The following is a 20787-nucleotide window of genomic DNA, read 5'->3' on the forward strand; positions in this document are numbered from 1 at the left end:
GTGGCGCACACCGGCTATCACTGGTACAGGGCTGTGTGCCAAATGGATGCCCTCTTCTCAATACCATCCTGAATGCTCAGGGAGAGATGGGTGATGATAGGGTATAAGAAGGGGTGAGGAACTGGAGCAGAGGTTGGGGAAGCTTTGTGGGGGGAGGGGGGAGGGGGGGGGGGAGAGGGAAGAAAGAAAGAAAGAAGTCGACCTGAAATTAGCTAATTGCTCATGCTCTCAGCTACATGAAGTACTGTTCTTTTAGTTTGTGGCCTTTGGAAGCGGAGGGTGGCTGGGGGCAGACAGATTGGTAAGTGAAAGGGGTGGGGGTGGGGCTGGGGCATATTGTGGCTCGCAACTTGAGGGCTGTAGCTGGCCCTGGTGGAGAGAGCCAAGTGTTCTGCGAAACAGTCACCAAGACTACGAGTGATCTCACCGATGTAAAGGATGCCCTATGTCTCCGTTGATGGTAGCTTGCCACTGTTTTGTGATACCTTCGTCTTGCGTATGGCGTGCACAGCCTAAAGTTGTAAGACAACTTGTTCTGTTTGATCTTCTGTTTGTGCACGCCAGGTTGATTGAATTCGTCGAAACAGGGTGGACCACGTGAAGGTTGCAATCTCCCACCCCTTGTGATACCTTAAGTATATATATATATATATATTGATTTAAACCAGCATCTGGTTTTTTTCTGCACATGATATTAGCCTTCCTCGTTACACGATACAGTCGGTGATTGTAGCTGGTCAGTATCTTCGCTTTTTATCTTTACAGTACCCGGGTGCAAAAATCATCAACCGCATATGTTGTTTATCTTAAAGCAACATTTACAACCTACACGTTGCATTTAGAGCCTACACCTGGTCGGGTACCAGGTTGACGTGACGTCGATTGAGCAAAGGTCCCGGTACGCCGCCTCTCGCAAGTCCCCGTTGGCGTTGCATTTGGAAAGGTGGTCGCTGCAGTTCCTTCCTGCACACTCACTGCAGTTCCCAGTGGCGGCGGGCAGGTGGCGGTGGCGAGCGTTCCCCGGGTTGCAGGGCAGGGTCGGGCGCGATGAGACGAGCGGCGGTGTGCGGGTTGGGCGCCGTGCGGCGGGACGTGGGCAGGTTAGCTTTAGCGCCAGCGACGCTCAGGTTGTGCCTCTGCCCTGGGCCTGCACTCTACCCCGGGCCGAGGCCGAGCCGGACGCAGCGCTTCCGGCAGGAGTCCGCCTGACCTAGTATGATACATTAAATGCAAAATTCGGCCTCAGTTGTCCGTCTGCTAGAAATCTAGTGCAGGTCGGGCCTTGACGCACAGCTGCTGATTTCCTGATTTGTCGAGAGTGTTTTAAACGGTTTTTAAAAAACTAATGTATGCACGGTGCAAACACCTCAGATACAGCTTAAGAATGATTAAAGGGACAGAAAACAGGCTGATGGGGGAACTCAGCGGGTCGAACCCGAAAAGCTGACAATCCCTCTGCCTCCACAGAGCTGCCTGGCCTGAGTTAGACAAGACATAGGAGCAGAATTAGGCCATTCAGGCTATGGAGTCTGCTCTACCATTCGATCATGGCTGGACTATTTTTCCCTCTCAATCCCATTCTTCTTCTTGCGTATGGTGTGCACAGCCTAAAGTTGAAGGACAACTTGTTCTATTTGATCTTATTGTGCACGCTGGGTTGATTGCATTCGGCGAAACGAGGCGGACCACGTGAAGGTTGCAATCTTCCACCCCTCAATCCCATTCTCCTGCCCTCTCCCCGTAACCTTTGACGCCCTTACGAATCAAAAACCTATTAATCTCAGTTTTTTAAATACCCAATGACTTAGCCTCCACCTGGCATTAATGGCAACGAGTTCTACAGATTCACCACCCTCTGGCTAATGAAATCCATCCTCATCATTCTAAAGCTGTCCTTTAATTCTGAGGATGTGTGCTCTGGTCCTAGACTCTCCCGTTACTGAAAATATCCACATCAGTGTGTGTAGGAAGGAACGGCAGAGGCTGCTTTACATCGAAGATAGACACAAAATTCTGGAGTAATGCAGCAGGCCAGGCTAGGTCTGGAGAAAAGGAATAGGTGATGTTTTAGGTCGAGTTCAGACATCTCCAGTTTCCATATCAGTATCTCCAGTACTTTGTTTTTTTGCTCCAGATTTCAGCCTCCGCAGTCTCTCGCGACACCAAAGCGGCAAGGTTCACCTCCCTGATTTGTGGGAATGCCGCTCAGAAAAATATGTCCACCTGTTACAGTGCACCAGTGACAGGCCAGTCAGCTACTCCAGCCCCTTTCACCTTTCACTCCAAAGGTTGACATTTTTTTTCTAAATACCTCTCTCGATCCTGTAGTTTAATTTGTGCTGATTCCAGGCATGTGGCTCCTGTGTGTGCTCAATTTACAGAGTTATTTGACAAGGGCAAGCAAAGTATGGGATTCTGCCCTCACCTGAACATGGATTAATGATGGTGGCGATTTCTAGTGGCACCATCTGTAGAAGGGTGCTGACCCGAAATGTCATTTGTCCATTTCCCTTCAGATGTGTTTTGCTCAAGATTCTCGCATCTGCAGTTTCTTGTGTCTCTAGTGGTACTTGATGGTCAGCTTAGAGTTTAGTTTAGATATAAATTGTGGAAACAGGCCCTTTGACCCACCAAGTCCACGCCTACCAGCAATCACCAATACACGTTATATCCTACACACTAAGTAGAATTTACAGAAGCCAATTAACCTATAAACTTGCACGTCTTTGGAATGTGGGAGAAAACCACACAGTCACAGGGAGAGCGTACAGGCTCTGTACAGACAGCATCTGTAAGCAGGATTGAACCCAGGTCTCTGGCACTGGAAGGCAGCAACCCGACCTCTATGGCCCGAAAGGCCCGTTTCTGCCCTGTGTCTCTTTAAGAATAAAAATCATAAAACTACTGCGGTTGGAAATATGAAATATCAGTAAATACTGAAAACTCAAAAGATCCTGACAGCATCTGTGCAAAGAGAAGTAGTTAATGTTTAGTGAAGATTTTTTTCCCTTTTCATCTTTAGCCTTTGTTCACCCATTTGCCAATCAATTCATCTCTCATCTTTGTCCATTTGCCAGGCTTTGTCCCACCCCTACCCCTTTTCCAGCTTTCAACCTCTTACAACAATCAGTCTGAAAAAGGGTTCGACCTGAAACGTCACCTATCCATGTCCACCAAGATGCTGTCTGACCCACTGAGTTACTCCATAATTTTGTACAAATCAATGTTTAAAGTTGCCTCCAAGGATGTTCACTGAGATGCTTAATGTTTCCACCATTTTCTGTTTTTATTTCAAATTTCCAAAATCTGCACTTTTATGATTTTCATTTTTATAAAGAGATACAGAACAGAAATAGGTTTTTGCCTCCCCCCCCCCCCCCCCCCCCCCCCCCCCGATTTTACCACTGTCCTACAAACTGGGGGCAACTTACAGCAACAAATTAACCTACCAATTTTCTTTCGTACGTGGGTGGAAACCAGAACACCCAGGGAAAGCCCACACGTTTGCGGAGAGTTTGTGTGAGCTCTGCTATTTAAAGATCACAGACTGAAAATACTATTTATTTCTTTTGTACAGGAGGAATAATTTACTCAGAAAAATAAACGGACTGGCAGGAATTGGTACCAGCAGTGCCACAAATTCCTACCAAGCAGCGCTGTGTACTGACCTAACGAAGCCATTGGAGATCCGGCAACTGCCTGCAGTTGCACTCAAATCCACTGAGGTAAATTGCTCTGCTTGGGTAGATGCAGTTAGTTTAAATAGCGCTTCACACTCCGTTTGGATCAAATCTAAAATAAAGAACAGAAAACCTGCTTACTACACTGAATTGAAACAAAATGCCAGAGTCACTCAGCAGTTCTGGCAGCAAATGTGGAGGGAGTGGATAGGCAATGTTTTCAGTTGGGACTCATCTTCAGGCAGATGGTAGAGTGGGGGAGGGAGGGGAGGGAAGGGAGAAAGCTGGAAAAGAGTTGGGGATGGACAAAGCCAGGCAAGTGATAGGTAGATACAGGTGAGGGGGATTTTGATTGGCAGATGGGAGAATATCAGATAAGGAGAGACGAGGAGACGAAATGGGTGCGCACTAGAAATGGGAGACACAGGATAGGGAAAGGGGGCTATTAGATAAAATTGGAAAATTCGTACTGTTGGGTTGTAAGCTGCCCAAGCGGAACATGAGGTTCTTCCAGTTTGCATCTGACATTACCATAGCAATGGAGGAGGCCCAAGACAGAAAGGTCAGTATGGGAAAGGGAGTTAAAAAGGTTAGCAGCCAGGAGACCCAGCAAGCCTTGGCAAACTGAGCACAATTACACTAATGCTCGCTTACAATTAATTATGAGATTGGAGTAAATTAACCCAACAGTTTCTTCCCTGCTATTAACAAACAACTGAATCATCCTACCACAACCAGAGAGCAGTGCTGAACTACTATCTACCTCTTTGATGACCCTCGGACTATCCTTGATCGGACTTTGCTGGCTTTATCTTGCACTAAACGTTATTCCCTTATCATGTGTCTATGCACTGTAAATGCATTGATTGTAACCATGTGTTGTCTTCCTGCTGACAGGTTAGCATGCAATAAAAGCTTTTCACTGTATCTCAGTACACATGACAATAAATTGAACTGAACTGATCTGGCTCATGTTAAGCTCCTCGTACATGAGAGCCGGAAATGTGGCATTGACCATGTACATGAGGGGGAGCAAAGTGAGTGGATAGAGTGCGTCCACTACACAGGCTAAAGGGGTATCGAGACCTAGTGTTCAAGTTCAAGTGAGTTTATTGTCATGTGTCCCTGATAGGACAATGAAATTCTTGCTTTGCTTCAGCACACAGAACATAGTAGGCATTTACTACAGAACAGATCAGTGTGTCCATATACCGTAATATAAATATATACACCCATGAATAAATAAAATGATAAAGTGCAAATAACAGATAATTGGTTATTAATAATCAAAGTTTTGTCCGAGCCAGATTTAATAGCCTGATGGCTGTGGGGAAGTAGCTATTCCTGAACCTGGTCGTTGCAGTCTTCAGGCTCCTGTACATTCTACCTGATGGTAGCAGGGAGATGAGTGTGTGGCCAGGATGTTGTGGATCTTTGATGATACTGCCAGCCTTTTGAGGCAGCGACTGCGATAAATCCCCTCGATGGAAGGAAGGTCAGAGCCGATGATGGACTGGGCAGTGTTGGACCTGTACTGGCACTGTAGCCGACACAAGAGGTGCACGGACACCAAATAAGACAGACAATATACTATTGCATTATTTTCTGGTGCTCTACTGAATATTTGGATTAAAAGTGCCCTACTTTCCATTGTAAGGTGCGAGTAGACCTTCACTGCTGCGGTGTGAACTTTGCTGATATTCTGATATGCCGGGGACAGTATCAGCAGCAGCCACGGCTCCCCTTCACTCCAGGTAAGCCGGTTGGGTTATGGCTTCAGTTGTGTCGGAACATTGCTCTTGTTATTGCCCTATTTATTATTCCAAATACAATTGAAAACAGGCTAAATGCTCAGTGTGTCAGTGAATGGCCAAGGTGTCTTTAATCTGGAGCACTATTTCCAAGATTTCTGGGAAATAACTTGAGAGCACAGATGACAATTAATGGACTTTGGACAAACATGAGGAAGCTCTTAAATCACAAAATCATGAACACCTCAATAGTTTTTCAGCATGCTGTAAACAATACGTTTTCCTCCCACTCACGATGCCTAAGTGACCTGTTTGAGTATCTTTTTGCAGTTTTGATAATCAGAGATCAATCTCTATTTCTTGACTGTCTACTTTTGTTTTGTGACAATAGAACTCACAAAAAAGCAAGTGATGTGTTCACAAATAAAATTTCATGTTCGGGATAATATATTGCCCCAGTGATCTGTGTTTTGTTTTGTAGGAATGGAGTTCACCGGATCGGTGACAGAGGTTGGTACAAATGTCGCAACGGTTTGCAAGGTAAGTCTTCACAATTCCAATGCATTGAGCCCCTCTAGCAAACGGGGGGGGGGGGGGGGGGGGGAGGTTAAATGGCAAGCTGCTAGGTACACAGTCATAGATAATTTTCCCAGATTTGCTCATGCAGCTTCAAATTGCTAGCATGGCATGATAAGGGTGAGGGTTTGTCATGGAAGTGCAGAGAACGCTGACAGGAGGGTCCCTACTTCTCATCAAGTCATGTAACATGGAAACAGGTCCTTCAGATCGTCCATTGAACACCCATCTTGTGCTCTGATTCATACCATGTTCTTACCCCCACTCGTTATCACAGCCACGTAGAGTGTGAAGAATGGTCTCGACCCGAAACGTCACCCATCCATGTTCTCTAGGGATGCTGCCTGACCCACTGAATTATTCCAGCACTTTATATCCTTTTCAGAAAATATTTAATCTATGTAAACAAAATATCATTTGAAGATCCAATGTTTTCCACAGATTATAATTGTCACCAACTGGTTGTTAAATAATAAAAATAATTTGAATCTAGATTCATCATATTTCCTCTGCATTATTCCAATTTTGGGGGTAGTAGGTGGAGTGCCAGCACACCTGAGCATCTGTGAGAAAGTTGTTTAATTGAGCAAAGCACAGGATTATTTATGAAGTGAGATCTGTTTTGTTTTCTGTTCAGGGAGACCGAGTGATAGGCGTGTGTCCCATGGGGGCAATGGCGGAGGAGTGCATCATTGACCACAAGGTGAGCGGCTTTGAGTTTCAGAGAAGACTGCTGAGGATGGCAAATCTTTTCTCAAATTCGGGTGATTTACTAAGTTTAGCCGTGTTTAGGGCTGAGGTGGGGAGGGGGAAGTACAGTTTGGCATAATACTTGGCGTGGGATGTATGGTTGAAATATTACTTCAAGGGTAGGGCATGGTGGCGCAACGTTAGAGTTGCTGCCTCACAGTACTAGGGACCCGGGTTCCATCCTGACTATGGGTTCTATCTGTACGGAGTTTGTACATTCTCCCTGTGAATGTGTGGGTTTTCTCCAGTCTCCACCCACACTCCAGGTTTGTAGGTTAATTGGCTTCTGTAAATTGTCTCTAGTATGTTAGATAGAACTCGTATACGGTCGATTATTGGTCGGCATGGACTCGGTGAGCCGAAGGGCCTATTTCCACATTGTATTTCTAATCTAAATTAAACTAATATCAATGTTATAAAAAGCCTGAATTCCCAGGAACCAGGTAAGACTGAATTGATGCATCTGTGGAGTTTGGCATATACTGTACTTAACTTAAAGTTACAGCTTTAGACCAGCCGAGGGTCTTGACAAAATGCAGTGACCAACACCATGAAAGTGGTCACGTCTCACTCCGCAAGGCGGCTGGGAGGGAAGATAGGGTCGGTGGAAAAGCAGACAATCAGGAGTGGTTAGTGAGGTTGTCAATATGCTGAGTTGGTTTGAAGTGCGTATCTGATGTACCTGAAATCCTTGCAGATGCTGTGGCCAATCGATGAGACCATCCCGTATGAGGTGGCGACAGTGTTACCGGTATCATACGGCACATCCATTCTGGCTCTGCAGCACCGAGCAAAGACACAGCCAGGGTGAGAAGAGAAGAGACTTCATTCAATCTTAGTTTGCCTTTCATATTAAACACTACAACCTTCTGAACTACATAGATTTGGGGGGCATTGTTTTAGTCTTTACACTATTATTGTTTGTTTTATAATTGTTATATACAGGTTCACAATCTCTTATCCGAAAACCTTGGGACCAGACACTTTTTGGATTTCGGAATTTTTCGGATTTCGGAATGGAAGATTTTTAGCGTAGATTTTAACGTTTTTTAGATAAAACATTACAGGGGACCGCGGTGGCTCAGTGGTAGAGTGCTCGGCTCGTGGCCGCAAGGTCGTGGGTTTGCGCCTCGATCCCGGCAGTTACTCGGTGAGGGAGGTAGCGCTCTCTTGTCACCCTAGCGGGGCTACATGGCCTTAGGTGGCCTAGCTCGGGGATTCTTGAATCCCCCGAATAAATAATAAAAATAAAAAGATAAAACATTAAGTAAAACTAAACATAAACTGGCTCAAACTAAGCTAAACACATGAAAATATACTTACATGCAGTAAAAGCACAAAACTACTAGTTTGAGGATCCTGGAGAAGAGGGTAGATCAATGTCGTCATCGTTGTTATGGTGACCATCGTCTTCGGGCTTCCCATCGTGACCATCGTTCTCGGGCTTAAAGACTTCCTCCAGTGTCATCTGTTTCATTAACAGAGGTTTCTGTCTAAACAGTCTCTCTTTGATTGAATAAACTGCCATAATCTCATGGGCACTGATAAATGTACGTTGTTCCATGCCACCAATTAACTGATCACACAGTTTTACCATATCATCTATGGGCATTTTTTCACCTGTGTTCACAATGTCATCATCCTCATCACTACCTGTACTATCCTCATTCTTATTGTTATCTAACACCATTTCAGCAATTTCTCCATCACTCAAGGAATGCACAACAGGTGCGTCATTGCCAACATTCAGCACTTCTTCGATATCAGCTGACTCTAGCGTATTTACATTTTCTGTTGCAACACTTTTGGCATAAGCAATGAGGTTTGATATCATCTTCTTCTCGTCAGTGACATGGAACCCTTCAAAGTCTTCATCTGCAGGCTCATTTTCATCGAACATTGTTGCAGGCCAAAGTTTGTGCCATGCCTTTTTTAATGTTGATTTAGTTACATCTTTCCAAGCATTAACAAGTGCATAAATGGCATCCTTAAGAGTGAACTCTTTCAGGAAGTCTTTGATATCTATGCCTCTGTTGACTGCAGCAAGCATGCAGTTCAGAAAAAAGTCATTATACTTTGTCTTCATTGAGCGCAAAATTCCTTGGTCACAAGGCTGTATTAAAGATGTCACATTGGGGGGAAGATAAATGCCAAAAACATTATTTTTCACAAGAACTTCAGCAGGGGGATGTGCGGAACAGTTGTCTAGGAGCAATAAAATTTTGCAGTTTTCTTCCAGTCCAGCTTTCCTACAATGAGCTCGTGTAGCTGGTACGAAATGGTTATTGAACCAATTGGTAAACATTTCTCTGGTTACCCATGCATTCTTGTTTGCATAATAATGCACAGGTAGATTTGTTACACCTTTAAAACATCTTGGACGCTGGCTTTTTCCAAGCACTGCCAACTTTAACATGTGTGTGCTTGCAGCATTTGCACACCCAAGAACAATCACCCTGTCCTTAGCGTCCTTGAAACCTGATGGTGCTCTTTCATCAGCCGTTGTTAATGTTTTTCTAGGGACGTAGCGCCAGTAGAGAGCTGTTTCATCAGCATTGTATGTTTGCTCCGGACTAAGGTTTTCATCAGATACCATCTTGGCAAATTCATCAATGTAACGTTCAGCTGCATCATAATCAGCAGAAGCTTTTTCACCACAGATTTTCAGATATTTTATACCATGACGCTTCTTAAATTTCTGCAGCCAACCTTCTGAATATTCACACTCGCCTTCAATGTTCAGTTCTTCATGGTATTTTCTAGCTTGATTCATTACCATCAAACCAGTCAGTGGCATACGTTCACTTCTTCGTTGTCGAACCCACTCCATCAGCACACGTTCAAGATCTTCGTTTTTTGCCCTATGCAGCGTTTTCCTATTTTTCATTAGTTTCTGGTCATCACTGTCACTGTAAAACTTCAACAACTTATGTTTCTGTTTCTTTAGGTCGTATATGGTGGTAGTTCCCACACCATAATCTTCAGTAAGACGCCGCACAGATACACCACGAACAAGCTTCTGCAATAACTCTATTTTCTATGCTATCGATAATGACAGACGCTTCCTTTTCTGCTTCTCACTGTTATCCATAGGGGAATCTGCAGCTCTTTCTGACATTTTCACAGTCTTCAAAGTAAAAAAAATCAGCAAAAAATAAACAAAATATTCGTGAGCAGCAGAGGCGACGTGCGTTTGGCGCCAAACGCGAGCTTTGGCGTGTCAAGTTTGGCGCCAAACACGAGCTTTGGTGTGCAGATGACATCCTGGAAAAAATGTTCGGTTTTCGGAGCTTTTTGGTTTTCGGAATTTCGGATAAAAGGTTGTGAACCTGTACTGAACTTGTTGTTGTTTACCATGGTGTTTACAGAGTACTATGCTTACATATCTATTGTGCTGCTGCGAGTAAATATTTCATTGTTCTGTTTTGGGGCATATAACAATAAAACATTCTTGGCTGGACACATGACCCGGGACCCGGATAATGTATCTTCTTCCACCACCATCCCTGGCAGCACATTCCAGGTGCCCACCACTCTCTGTGTGCAAAAAAAAAAAAAAACTTGTCCCATACATCTACATTAAACTTTCCCCCTCTGACCTTAATACTGTGCCCTCTGGTCTTGGACATTTCCTCCCCGGGAAAAGGTTCTGACTGTCTACCCTATAAAACAACCTGTGATTTTATATACTTCTATCAGGTCTATCCTCAACCTTTTGACATTTCAGAGAATACAATCTAAGTTTGTCCAACCCCTCCTTATTGCTAACACACTCTAATCCAGATAATTTTCTGGCAAATCTCTTCTGCGCTTTCTCCAAAGTCTCCATATCCTTCTTGTCATGCAACTCCAAATATGGCTAAACCAAAGTCTGAGACCCTTCTTCAGAGTGATGTCAGGGGAGGGGGCGGGACAAAGAGGGAAAGTAGGCGGAGACAGTGGGACTAGTAGGGGAACTGAGGAGGGAGAGCGAAAGCAAGGGCTATCTGAAATTAGAGAAGTCAACGTTCATACTGCTGGCATGTAAACTACCCAAGTGAAATATGAGGTGCTGTTTCTCCAATTTGCGCTGGGCTTCACTCTGACAATGGAGGAGGCCCAGGACAGAAAGGTCAGATTGGGAATAGGAGGGGGAGTTGAAGTGCCGAGCAACCGGGAGAGCAGGTAGGTTACGACGGACTGAGCGGAGGTGTTTAGCGAAACAATCGCCGAGCCTGCGCTTGGTCTTGCCGATGTAGAGACGTTAACACCTGGAACAGCAGATACAGTAGGAGGTTGGAGGAGGTGTAAGTGAACCTCTGCCTCACCTGGAAAGACTGATTGGGTCCTTGGATGGAGTCGAGGGGGGAGGTAAAGGAACAGGTTTCCTGCGGTTGCAGGGGAAAGTACTCAGGTAGGGGGTGGTTTGGGTGGGAAGGGACAAATTGACCAGGGAGTTGCGGAGGGAACGGTCTGCGGAAAGCAGAAAGGGGTGGAGATGGGAAGATGTGGCCAGTAGTGGGATCTCTTTGGAGGTGGCGAAAATGTCGGAGGATTATAAACCTGCAACAGGCATCTATGGACTTGTTCCCCTAGATCCCTCTGTACATTAATGCTGTTACGGATCTTGCCAATAACTGTATACTTTCCCCTTGCATTTGACCTCCTAAAGTACAATGCCTCACACTTGGTTGGATTGAACCCTAACTGCCATTTCTCTGCCCAGATCTAAATCCTGTTATATTTTTTAACAGCCTTCCTCACTGTCTTCAACTCCCACCAATTTTGGTGTAATCTATAAACTTGCAAACAACAGAGTTGCCAGCATAATTCTATGCAGGATTTCACTGGTCACAGATCTTCAGCTAACACTCTTCCATCACAACCTTCCGTCTTCTGTGAGTAAGTCAATTATGGAGGGAACGGTCACCATGGATCTCACGCACCTTAATCTCCTGGATTAGTCACTGACATGAGGCTGTCTGGTCTATAATTTCCTGGAAACTATACTTCCCTTCTGAAACAAGGGAACAACATTGGCTACTCTCCAATCCTCTGGGATCTTGTCCATAGCTGGATGCGATACAAAGATCTAAGGCAATGCCCCTGCAATCTCCCCTCTTGTCTCTCTCAATAACCTGAGATAGATCCCATCAGGCTCTGGACCCAATGCCGCTTCCTTCTTTATTACTGTCCTTAAAGCTGTCCTTCGCTATGGTGTTGGTCTCTATTTAAACACTTGTGGTTCTGAAGCAACATTGTTTTCTGAGCATGGGCTTTGGGATTTCGGGGAGGTGTGGAATTAATCTGAAGTTGTGACTCCTTGTTTCTGGTACTATTTACCAGGGAGACTGTTCTGGTGACCGCGGCTGCTGGTGCAGCAGGACTTGCTGCAGTGGACGTTGCATCTCATGTTCTAAATGCGAAGGTTCGATGCTCGTTTATTTTTGATACAATTATTTGTTGTCTGGTTTAGATTTTGTGCTTTCTTTTCCAGCATTTCACCTCCCCCCCCACCACCCCCCGCTGAAAATGTTAGATTGGTAGAGCTATTCTGGAGAGATGGACAGGAGGAAAGGTCTCTCAGCCGAGGCTGTCTGTTTTGCATGTCTGCTTTTATCTTGGATTTTAAACATTTGCAGCATTTTACTTTTGAAAAATATTCTGCAGGGACCTTGTCCCCATCAATGAGTGCTGTGTCTGCTCTCTCCCTCTCCTCACACTCTCTCCCTTTGTACCCCTCCCTCAATCTCTCCCACTTCCTCAATCTCTCTCTGCCTCTCTCTCTCTCTCTCTCCAGGTCATTGCGGCTGCAGGAACGGATGAGAAATGTGAACTGGCTGTACAAAAAGGTGCAGTAGCAGCCATCAATTACACCACACACAGCGTGAAGGAAGAGGTGAAAAAAATTACTGGAAACAAAGGAGTGGATGTGGTTTTTGATGCTGTGGGAGGAGATATATTCAAGGAAGCTTTCAACAGGTATTTTCATCATCATCAAATTGCTTGTGGCACTGACTATTGAACCAGCAAAGGGTGACAGCCAATAATAGAGGGATGCAGAATCAAACTGTCCATTCAGTTGATAGACACAAAGTGCTGGTGTAACTCATTGGGACAGGCTGCATATCTGGATAAAAAAGATAGGTGATGTTTTGTGTTGGGACCCTTCTTCAGACTGAGAGTAGGGGTTGGGGAAGAACTAGAGGCAAGAAAAAATGAAGACAGTTCAGGACAAGCAACTGATGACCTCGGGCAGGGTGGCTAATTGTTGGCTAGGGAAGGTGTGATCTCAAGAGGGATACAATGTAGCGAACTGGAACTAGTTAAACAGGAGAGGGGAGTTTTTGTAGATGTTAATTCACTTGTTAGTCTTAGTTTGGACAATATGTTGGGTTAGACCATGTCAGAGGAACTATAAGCTGAAGACTCCTCTAGGTGGTGCACCATGCCTTCAGCTCAACAGGCAGATAAATGAAAGAGTTACGTAATGTACCTGGGAACTGCTTTGACCTCCGCCGGCTATCGAGATGAACAGATTGACATAGAAACATAGAAAATAGGTGCAGGAGTAGGCCATTCAGCCCTTCGAGCCTGCACCGCCATTCAATCAGTACCCCGTTCCTGCTTTTTCCCCATATCCCTTGATTCCGTCTGCCCTAGGAGCTATATCTAATTTTCTCTTGAAAAGTGGACCAAGCACCAATTCCTGTGGTACACTACTCATTACAAACACTCTCATATGTTTGATATCTTCAAGACAATTTTGTATCCATTTGGATAGCTCGCCTTGGATCCTTTATGTTTTAATCTTTGAGACTAGCTACCATGTGGATCTTTTTAAAAGGGCTTACTAAAGTTCATGTAGACGTCTATTGCACTTTCTTCATCAATTTTCTTGTTCACCTCTTCTAAAACCTCAGTCAAATCGGTACGGCACAATTACCCACGCACTGAGCTATGCTGATTATAATCACTCCTTGACTTTCCAAATTCATGTGGATCCTGTCTGTCAGAATTGCCTCCAATAACTTACCCACCACCATTGATGTTAGGTTTACTGATCTATAATTCCTAGGCTTTTCCTTGCAGCGTCCCTAAACAGAGGCACAATGTAAGCCACTCTCCAGTTTTCCGGCACCTCACCCGTGACAGAAGATGATGCAAGTACCTTTGCTAGGACTCCTGCAATTTCTTCTCCAGCTTCCACCTATGCAGCAATCTGTGATCTTCTTACTTAAGTAAGGGGGGAAGGCAGGCACGGGTTATTGATAGGGGATGATCAGCCATGATCACAATGAATGGCGATGCTGGCTCGAAGGGCCGAATGACCACCTCCTACACCTATTTTCTATGTTTCTAAGTAGGGACGTTTTCCCTAAACCATAACTCCTTCCCTTCTCATTTCACCACCTCAATCCCCCCTCAAGAACATGTTTCTGTAATAGCTATAATATCTCAGTCCCATGTACCTTCCCATGCCTTGAGTTCATCTATTTAATCTCAGGCCTCTTGCTTTGAAATAAATCCTAGTGCTAGTTAAATCCATCAGTTTTCTCTCACTCCTTGCCTATCCTATATTTTGAACTTGGTGTCTTTAACTTCTGTATTTGCCTCAACCTTCTCATCTACCTCGCCACTTGTCCCAACCCCTGCCAGAGCAGATTTAAACTCCTCCCAAGTAGTTCTAGCTCTTCTTTGGTGTTAGGATTCATTGTTATCTCAGAATAGTGAGATCATTGTGCATCTAACAATGTTATTATAACTATCCTAGATGCTAGTTACTTTGGGAAAAAATATGTAGATTTTGCCACAATAAAGAGTGACTGAGACAAATAGCATTGATGTATCTCAGAGGAACTGGATAATTACATAAGAGGAAAATGAATATAACAGAAAGAGATGAGGAAATGGGGGAATAGATTTATTTGGTGCAAAAAAAATTAAACATCTGGACATCTACTGGAAGAAGGACATTGCCATGTTTGGAGTGGTTCTGTTTATTGTATGTTGGTTTATCTTTAGTTTTGCTCATGCTTGAGTCAGTAATAGGCTGACTAGCATGAGCTAGAATCCTCCTCCTTACCTCCCCTCCTCCTGACTGCCTCCTTACCTAATAAATCTCACTAGTTGGTGCTGACTTTCCAAGTCTCTGAGAATTGGATCTGAAGAAATTTGATTTTTAATTTATAAACAATGATGGTATGAACTCGGCGTTCTGGACACTTTGAAGAAGTACTAATTTGCACAATTGGCAACACCTTCCCGTGAATGTGATGTTGAACGCTGAACCCCGAGATCAAAGTAAAATATTCTGTGTCAGTATTTCAGAGGTGTCTTGACTCGTATTTATCCACAATGAACAATAGTAAAGCAGGTGATTCGTTCATGATCAGAGTGATTGCCGTTTGCAATTTTGTAATCAGCAAATTGGCTGTCACATTGTGACAGTTATCCAATTTCATTTACTTTGTTTCTCTGCTGTTTTTAACCGTCTTGAGGTCATACTACAGAAATGTTTGTCCTCTTTTGTCACCTTGGTTTGCTCAACTCGCATTTAACTTATGGTTTGTGTTCCATTTCTGTCAGCTTGGCTTGGGAAGGCAGGATTGTGGTGGTTGGTTTTGCTGGGGGAGATATACCAAGCATACCAGCCAACCAACTGCTAATAAAGAATGTAACGGCCATGGGTGTTTACTGGGGAAGATATCAAGATCTGAATTACCCGATCTTCTCCAAATCCATTATGTCCGCGATTCAATACTACAAGGAGGGAAGAATCAGACCCCACATTGGTGCGGTCTTTAAACTGCAACAGGTAAACATTCCGCTGCTTCATACCAGGTTCTTGCATTCCGTGAACACTATTTAGATTCTGGCTAATCTGGGACAAAAATAGAAAAAACTGAAGGCACATGCCACATCTGTCAGTATCCAAAAAGAGAAATGACAGATAAAATATCATTCTTTAGCATAATGGAGAAATCAGCACATTTATTCCAGGGCTGAAAACTATATCATGAAGATGGGCTGAGGAGAAGGAATCAAAAATAATTGTTCAATCAAAGAAGTTAATGGGATCTGTAAGTCTTCAAGTATTTGATTAATTACTGGGCACAAATGTAGTACACTCTAGCTCATTCCTGGGTTAGGGTTATAATTATGTTCATGGCATTGAACCCAACAAAATACCTGTCTAAAGAGTCCAGTAATATAATTTTAGAAAAAGTATTAATTATTTAAAATATTATTTTAAAATAATTTTCGTGCACAAATTTATCTTTACAATACTCTCAGTTTTGTATTAAGGTGTTTTCAAATCATTGACTGAATTGTATTTCTCCTTTTGAACCCATTGTTGAGTGAGTTATTTCCTGTATTCGTGTCACATAGTTATAGCTAAAAAAATTACTTAGCTGATGCTGATTCATATGCATTTCGAGAATTTTCTACGTTTGTCATCTTGTCGAAAATAGTTTTAAGGATGGGTTCCTGTGGAATGGGAACAGTGACGGAGATTAAAAGGATAGCCTGAACCAGATGGGAAATGAGTCATCAAATAGCAGGTTGAAGCTGCAGGCAAGTCAGATATGTGCACAAAGATGTAGCAGGCAGTCACTGCTAAAATCTGTTCTTTGCAGTTTATCTATTTTAAGACACTTCAATTATTATGCTGCTTTTGTTTGAGTCATTGGAGAAGATTAATTTAGTGCAGCTTTGTGTTTCTAGCTGAACTTTACACAGCATCCTTGCCTCAAATGTTCCAGCTTCCATTCAGCTTGTTTAAAAATTTAAAAAAATCTCCTTTGCTCATGCAAATGATCGGAACATATCCCATCTTGCAGTTTACACAATTATGTCTAAGTCTATGGTTACAATATTCAAATAGTCTGAGTCACTGATCCGTTTCCCTGACTTTTAAAATGTTTTGAATGTTAGTGAAAATTAACATGCATGGATTAATTTCCTAAATGTGGATGCTGACATATCTTGCCTTGCAGTTTGGTGAGAATGTTGATGTCCCACGTAATAATTGAGGTGAATGGCACAGATTTAATTAAGGAAAAATACAGGTGAGGTGAGGTTTTGAAAGGCGGGTAGTGGACAAGGTCAGAGATGAAAACACCAAATTGTGAGAAGAGTTGTGACTGTTGAAGCCAAAGGAAGGAATGTAGGTGGAAAGGGAGAGGGGAGATATGGGCACAAGGCCAGATGGAGCACAAAGAAGATGGTTTATGGTTAGTTCCCCAAAATTGATGAATTCAATGTTTATATGGTTGGATTGTTAGCTACCCTAGCGGAAGATGTCGCACATGCAGAAAATCAACCTCTCCCAACTTCCCTTGTTGTGTATCCAGAACTTGATTAATAATATATAAAATATATTTATTATTTCCTATTTGTTTCTATTTCCTTAAATAAAGTAACAGGGAGGAATATAATTACGAAAGAGGTTAAAATAAAATTCCTCCGCTGAATGCTGGATGATGTTTAATGCATTTTGGATAAATGTCAATTTTGGAGAATACCAAGGAATCCCTGGAGTTTATTCAGTTCTGCACTCTTCTGTTTAATTACTTTTAAAGTAATAGACTTTTACATTTTTTTCAAACAGCGTACTTTCCACGCCAGTTCCGTGAGGACACAGTGCTCAGACTACTGCGAGAGAAGGACCATTTTTGCACTGAGCTCTGGTCATGGCAGATGTGGGGTAGCTGTTATCCGAGTGAGTGGTCCTGCTAGTAGGAATGCACTAAGCTCCTTGACTGGCCTGAGACCACTACCTTCAGCCAGGGTGGCTGTCATCAGGCCCCTGCTAGACCCCAGGTCTGGGGAGTGCCTGGACATGGCCCTGGTGTTGTGGTTTCCAGGCCCACGCAGTTTTACTGGAGAGGATTGCTGCGAGTTTCACGTCCACGGTGGATCAGCGGTAGTCAGTGGAGTACTTCAGGCCCTGGGAGGCTTGCCTGGGCTGCACCCAGCTGAAGCAGGGGAGTTCACAAAGCGTGCTTTTCAGAATGGGAAACTGGACTTGACTGAGGTGGAGGGCCTGGGAGACCTCATTCACGCTGAAACAGAAGCCCAAAGAAGACAGGCACTAAGGCAGATGTCTGGCGACCTGGGAGAGCTTTATCGTGGCTGGAGTGAGAGGCTAACTCGATGTTTGGCTCACGCAGAAGCTTACATTGATTTCAGCGAAGATGACAACATTGAGGAGGGCGTACTTAACACAGTTGACAGTGACGTGCATGTGTTGCAGAGAGAGATTGACAGTCACCTGTGTGACAGCCGCCGAGGTGAAAGGCTGAGGGAGGGAGTTCATGTTACAATAGTCGGGATGACAAATGTCGGCAAGAGTAGCCTTTTGAATGCAATTTGTCAAAAACCCACTGCCATAGTGTCACCTATAGCGGGGACAACGCGAGATGTTGTGGAGGCGGCCCTGAACATTGGAGGGTACCCCATACTTTTGAGTGACACGGCAGGACTCCGAGAAACATCTGACATCGTTGAGCAAGAAGGCGTGAGGCGCGCGCGGCAGAGGTTCAATCAGGCGGATGTTGTGGTTGTGGTAGTGGATGCCACAGAGCTCCCAACACACTTGACTGATGTAGTCCACTTTCTCCAAGATTATCTGAGCAAAGTAATTTTGCATAAGCCTAACAAGGACTGGGATAAGTTCAGCCCAGAACTGGCAGACTGGATTGTAGTTTGTAATAAGATGGATCTGGTTCAGATGGAGGACTTCAATAAGCTGCCCGTAATTCTTAAAGAACATGGACTGCCTCAGGTGTGCATGCTATCATGTAAAACCGGCAATGGTTTTGATGACTTCCTACATGTCCTCGGTGAAAAGGTTGAAAAGATGTGTGGGAACCCCTTGTCTGGAAATCCTAGCCTGACACAGGCCCGACATCGGTTGCACCTCCAGAACTGTGCCCATTATCTATTGCAATATCACCAGCATCGAGAGCTGGACATTGTCCTGGCTGCAGAGTATCTCAGAATGGCACTAAGAGAACTTGGAAAGATCACTGGAAAAATTGGAATTGAAGATATCCTGGAAGTTATATTCATGAATTTCTGTATTGGTAAATAAAACATCCAAAAGAGAAGTTTATTTTTAACTCCTCTTGTCAATGGACACTACATATCAAGATGTTTGTGATCTATAGAGTAGACGTGTTTCCGATAAATGCAAGCAATCCTTGGATGTCCTAAGCTCGTATCAATTCACTTCAAATATTGTACTATTGGCTCATGAAGGCAAGCGCTGTGCAAGTAAAATCTTTGGAGAACTTGTTGTTCCTGATTACCTGGTCCATTAATTTATTTAGTAAGTTGAGAGATTTTACTGGTTAACAACTGTTATTTTTATTGATGATCGGAAGAGAAGCAGACCATTTATATGTTGTGGACACAAAAGCCTTCTTGTGCTCTGGTAGGGCGAATTCCAATCAAGCATGCACTTTCTCTTGGATGGTATTATTAGGGTTGCAGTCATCCAGGCAACTGGTTTGTGTGTTTATGCGGGCAGGGAGTATCAAAAAAGAATGTCAGGAATATTACGTTGCAAAATAAATGAATTATATAATTTGGTAGTGTATCAAAAATAAATAATACAGAATGGTGAATGGCAATTGCAGTGGAACTCTGCAATACTTCATCAGATTTGTAATTTTCCAGGTAAATGAAGCTTTCCTCCACGTGTTGCAGCGCAAATCCATTGGGAAGGTCATCATAAGCATGAAATGAACTGAACTGAAGAGAAAATCCAGGAAAAAGCTGGACTACTGGCCTTATTTTGAAATAAATAAACATTTTTTAATACACCGGTAACCCTTGTGCCTTAAAAGGCTAAATGTTTTTTAGAAATTAGTTTATATTATACACTGCATATTTAAGGTGCGTTCATAGAAAAGCTGATTTTTATTGATCATCAGGTCAATAATATATGGGGATGCGATTTCCGATGTGATTTGTTATGCAATGGGATAGAATGATATATAACACATTAGATTAATAGTGCATCATAAACCGAATAGTCACTCCCTCAACCAACTGTGGTGTCAACCATCTACAGGTGCAGTTATTTGCCTGAGCTCCTTTCATAGCATCTCCCAAACTTTGCAGTTATTTGCCTGGGCCCTTTGATAGCAGCTCCTAAATCTATTTTTGCCTAGTGCAGCAGATGAATATGAACCCCATCTCCACCTGCTATTTTTCTTCAAATTGCACATCATGCTGTCTTGAAAATATATTAATTGCTCTTAACCGTGCTTGGTCTAAATGTGCAGGAATTCAGGACCCAACCTGCAGCGATGAAATTCATGCAATGGGCGGTCACATGGCGCAGCCGGACAGCGCTTGCAGCCAATGTGCACAATGACTGCTGGCTGCTTACATTCCTCATTGAGAATGTCCTGCATCAATCGTAGACATCCTGGGTGGGAACACACCATCCTGGATTCCAGTTTGCCATCGCAGAATTTCTTGTCTGTTCCCTTAACTATCGAGTCGACTATCAGTGCAGCCCTGTCTAACTTTACCCTACCCTGCTGTGCCTCACAGCCAGGCTTGGTGGTGTGGTCCTGACTGCTGCTGCTGCTCTCCTCTGAACAGTCATCCTTTCAAAAGTATCCAAAAAGAGAGCACTTGTTTTCGAGGGGAATGGCCACAGGGGTGTCCTGTACTATATGCCTATTCACTTTCTCGGTGATCATCCATCTGCTCTCTGCCTTAACCTTAGGTGTGACCAACTTGCAAGAACCCCTATCTATGAAGTATTAAGCTAGAGGTCATCCAGCTGCAGCCCAGTTACGCATTAGGTCAATTAAGAGCTGCAGCTGATCACATTTATCTCGGGTATCGTACTTGGGAACACTGGAAGTTGCCCTGACATCCAACAGGAAATCCATACCAGTGCACGAAGAATTGCAAAAAAAAGAGACTTCTTGCTGTCACCCTCTGCTTACCGAGGCCTCTCAAACCAAAGCATCAATACTTATCCTCAAATGGCTGCTCTGGAATGGTGGTTCCGCTGGAGTCTG

At 43.7% G+C, this 20787-nt stretch overlaps 1 protein-coding gene across 2 annotated transcripts; it reads left to right on the forward strand.

Annotated features, from left to right (window-relative positions):
- The first annotated feature begins 1001 nt into the window (after positions 1–1001).
- Positions 1002–19049, forward strand: gtpbp3 (GTP binding protein 3, mitochondrial). 2 transcript variants are annotated; one of them, XM_033028369.1, is made up of 10 exons: positions 1002–1100; positions 3578–3725; positions 5338–5434; positions 5913–5971; positions 6645–6710; positions 7455–7564; positions 12083–12164; positions 12537–12718; positions 15326–15554; positions 17352–19049. In XM_033028369.1, exons 1-10 carry the CDS (start codon positions 1048–1050, stop codon positions 18834–18836), a joined length of 2511 nt encoding a protein of 836 aa, XP_032884260.1. In that variant the 5' UTR covers positions 1002–1047; the 3' UTR covers positions 18837–19049. The 2 variants fall into 2 exon arrangements, with proteins under 2 accessions (XP_032884260.1, XP_032884261.1); XM_033028370.1 differs by lacking the exon at positions 1002–1100 and adding an exon at positions 2060–2288.
- The last annotated feature ends 1738 nt before the right edge of the window (positions 19050–20787 follow it).

The sequence above is a fragment of the Amblyraja radiata genome, chromosome 10 (assembly GCF_010909765.2).
Source record: "Amblyraja radiata isolate CabotCenter1 chromosome 10, sAmbRad1.1.pri, whole genome shotgun sequence".
In the NCBI taxonomy this organism is placed as follows: domain Eukaryota; kingdom Metazoa; phylum Chordata; class Chondrichthyes; order Rajiformes; family Rajidae; genus Amblyraja; species Amblyraja radiata.

Excerpts from the sequence above, each read along its gene's own strand:
- gtpbp3 (XM_033028369.1), top strand. The coding sequence starts at position 1,048 with ATGAGACGAGCGGCGGTGTGCGGGTTGGGCGCCGTGCGGCGGGACGTG. Across the intron at positions 12,165-12,536 it reads CTCATGTTCTAAATGCGAAG|GTCATTGCGGCTGCAGGAAC; the intron begins GTTCGATGCTCG and ends CTCTCTCTCCAG. Across the intron at positions 15,555-17,351 it reads CGGTCTTTAAACTGCAACAG|CGTACTTTCCACGCCAGTTC; the intron begins GTAAACATTCCG and ends TTTTTCAAACAG.